At 31.6% G+C, this 2,451-nt stretch overlaps 1 protein-coding gene across 1 annotated transcript; it reads left to right on the top strand.

Annotated features, from left to right (window-relative positions):
- The first annotated feature begins 813 nt into the window (after nt 1-813).
- On the top strand, nt 814-2,010 carry LOC141679233 (F-box protein CPR1-like). The gene has a single exon (XM_074485737.1). The coding sequence runs from the start codon at nt 814-816 to the stop codon at nt 2,008-2,010; it is 1,197 nt and encodes a 398-aa protein (XP_074341838.1).
- The last annotated feature ends 441 nt before the right edge of the window (nt 2,011-2,451 follow it).

The raw sequence follows: 2,451 nt of genomic DNA, 5'->3' as shown, positions 1-2,451 counted from the left end.
TAAATTTTAAAGAATGAATTATTATAAACATCTTTTAGTACTTCAAATAGTATATACATATCTCTCTGCAGGGATGTCTTTTTTGTATAGGAGGGATAAAAAAACTTCTTATATTATGTAATTTCTTACATAAATAGATAATTACTTTATTAATCTTTTATATAATATTTTATAAATATATAATTTTTCTATGAAATTATCTAAATATGTAATTCCAATATAATATTGGCTCTTGTAATCAATTATCCATTGATATTTGAATGATTTTAAGATACAAAATAAGTGTGATTTGCAAAAGTATTTTTAATTTCACAAATCAATGAACAAAAAGAAACAAAAAAATATAGAAATTAAATTAAAAAATGATCCTTACTATTATCGAAAAACTTAATAAAATCACTTTGCTTATCACTTCTTCGTAAAAGTAATGTTTTCTCTCATTTTCAAGTCATTTGTTCATACTACAGGCATTCACAATAATATATGCCTCATTAACATGCGTTTTTATGATTTTTTTTATTTCTTTAAAACTAATATTTTAATTTACATAAAGTGTAATGTATAATTGTGTTTTTTTAAAAATGTTTTTAAAAATTGATTTTTCAGTAATAGAAATGACCATATTTTGTGATATTTTGGGCTTTTTGGGTGATACTGTGAGCTATTACCCAACAATAAAAAACACTTTTTGCAAAAGCGGTAAACATAATTTCTTTTTGCCCTTATTACCTCAAAAACACTCATTTCCATCTCTACTGTTTTCACTCTTAATCATCCCCATCTTCATCTTCATATAAATTAAACTCTAAAAAAATGTCAGATGAACTGCTTGCCCTCATTTTCATCCACCTACCGGTGTTCATTTTAATGAGGTTGCGCTGCGTTTCAAAGCAATTTCGTGACTTGATAGACAGTCCATATTTCGCCAACGTGCATCTTCGTCATTCGGTGAGAAATCGTTTGAATCGAAATATACTTTGCAGAAGTATGGATCCCGATCTAAATTGCAAAAGTGTGGGTTTACATTGTGTTGAAATTGATACACTCCGTTGTTTTGAACCAAAATGTCCAGGGGGACGTTATAATTCTTCTACTCAATTAATTGGTATGTGTAACGGTGTTATTTTATTTTATGATCAATGTATTAAGGAAATCACATTTTGGAATCCAGCAATTCGCACATATATTGATGTGATTCTTCCTCGTGTTAGTATTCCTCAAGGTTCTTTTTATAATCATACATATAATCTGGGGTTTGGGTACGATCGTGTTAATGACGATTATAAAGTTGTAATGACGGTTCAGTGGTATCGTAGTACTCGATCTAATGGTGCGCAGAATGATAAGGAAGTTCATGTTTATAGTTTAAAATCAAATTCATGGAGAAGAATTGGGAATTTTCCTTATTCAGTAAATTGTGGACGATTACCTGCTACTTTTGCTAATGGTGCTTTGTTTTGGATGTGTTCTGAAGAAACTGTTGAGTCAAATCACGGAAAATATATTGCTGCCTTTGAGCTTGCAACCGAAGAATATAGAGTGGTACCAGCACTACCTGCCTATGATGATACAAGTTGCAATGTTGACATTTATATTGGGTCCATGGAAGGTTTTCTTTGTGTTCAGTGTTATGTTTATCATCCAGAATGTGATGACGAGTTGGCGGAAATGGGAGACATATGGTTACTGCAAAGGGATGGAGAAGAGGATACTTGGACCAAGTTAGTTTCGTTTAATAGACCATCTACAGTTTACCAGCCATTGGCATTTTCGAAGAGTGGCAATCATTTACTTTTGGCAAGCCAAGAAAAGTTTTTGTGGTACGATCTTGTCAAGGAAGAAGTACGAGAGGAATTCAGAATTAGGGGTCTGCCTCAATACTATGAGTCAGTTGCTTATATTGAGAGTCTTGTTCATCTTGATGGTGGTACAAGTGCAGAAGAGAATCAACTTATTCGAGAGAAAAAGGTGGCTGAAGACGACGAAAGTGATGAAGGTAATGCTGCTTAATCATTCTATGTGAAGTTTAAATGCAAATTTATGTTGTTTGAATTTTGTTATTACATATATGGTAAAATACAAGGAAAACAGTTTAAAAGACAATAATTAAATTTTAAGATGGAAGTAATTCCCATATCAGAAGTAAGGCTTTGGCTCTCTGTGAAAGAAAAACAAGAAATACAATGTCTGAAATATAATATCAGAGTCATGCCTGTTCTTGAGCAAGTGTTTCAGCTAATGCCAAAACTTCCTAAACAAATATAATATAAGAGCCATGCCTGTTCTTGAGAAATTGTTTCCCCTCTTGCCAAAACCTCCAAAACCTTCCTAATAATCTTCTTGACATATTTATAATCTGTTTGCGTTTCTTTTTAACTGGGGGTATTTTACAAAATCATTGCATAAAAAGTATATTTAAGGCTTAGCTGTATAGTAGTCCTTTCATCAAAG

This window comes from Apium graveolens, chromosome 8, assembly GCF_009905375.1.
Source record: "Apium graveolens cultivar Ventura chromosome 8, ASM990537v1, whole genome shotgun sequence".
Taxonomy (NCBI): Eukaryota; Viridiplantae; Streptophyta; class Magnoliopsida; order Apiales; family Apiaceae; genus Apium; species Apium graveolens.
The sequence above is the reverse complement of the archived record's forward strand: the minus strand, read 5'-3'. Positions and strand labels throughout refer to the sequence as shown.

What these genes read in the sequence shown, in the direction of transcription:
- LOC141679233 (XM_074485737.1), top strand. Translation starts at nt 814, where the DNA reads ATGTCAGATGAACTGCTTGCCCTCATTTTCATCCACCTACCGGTGTTC.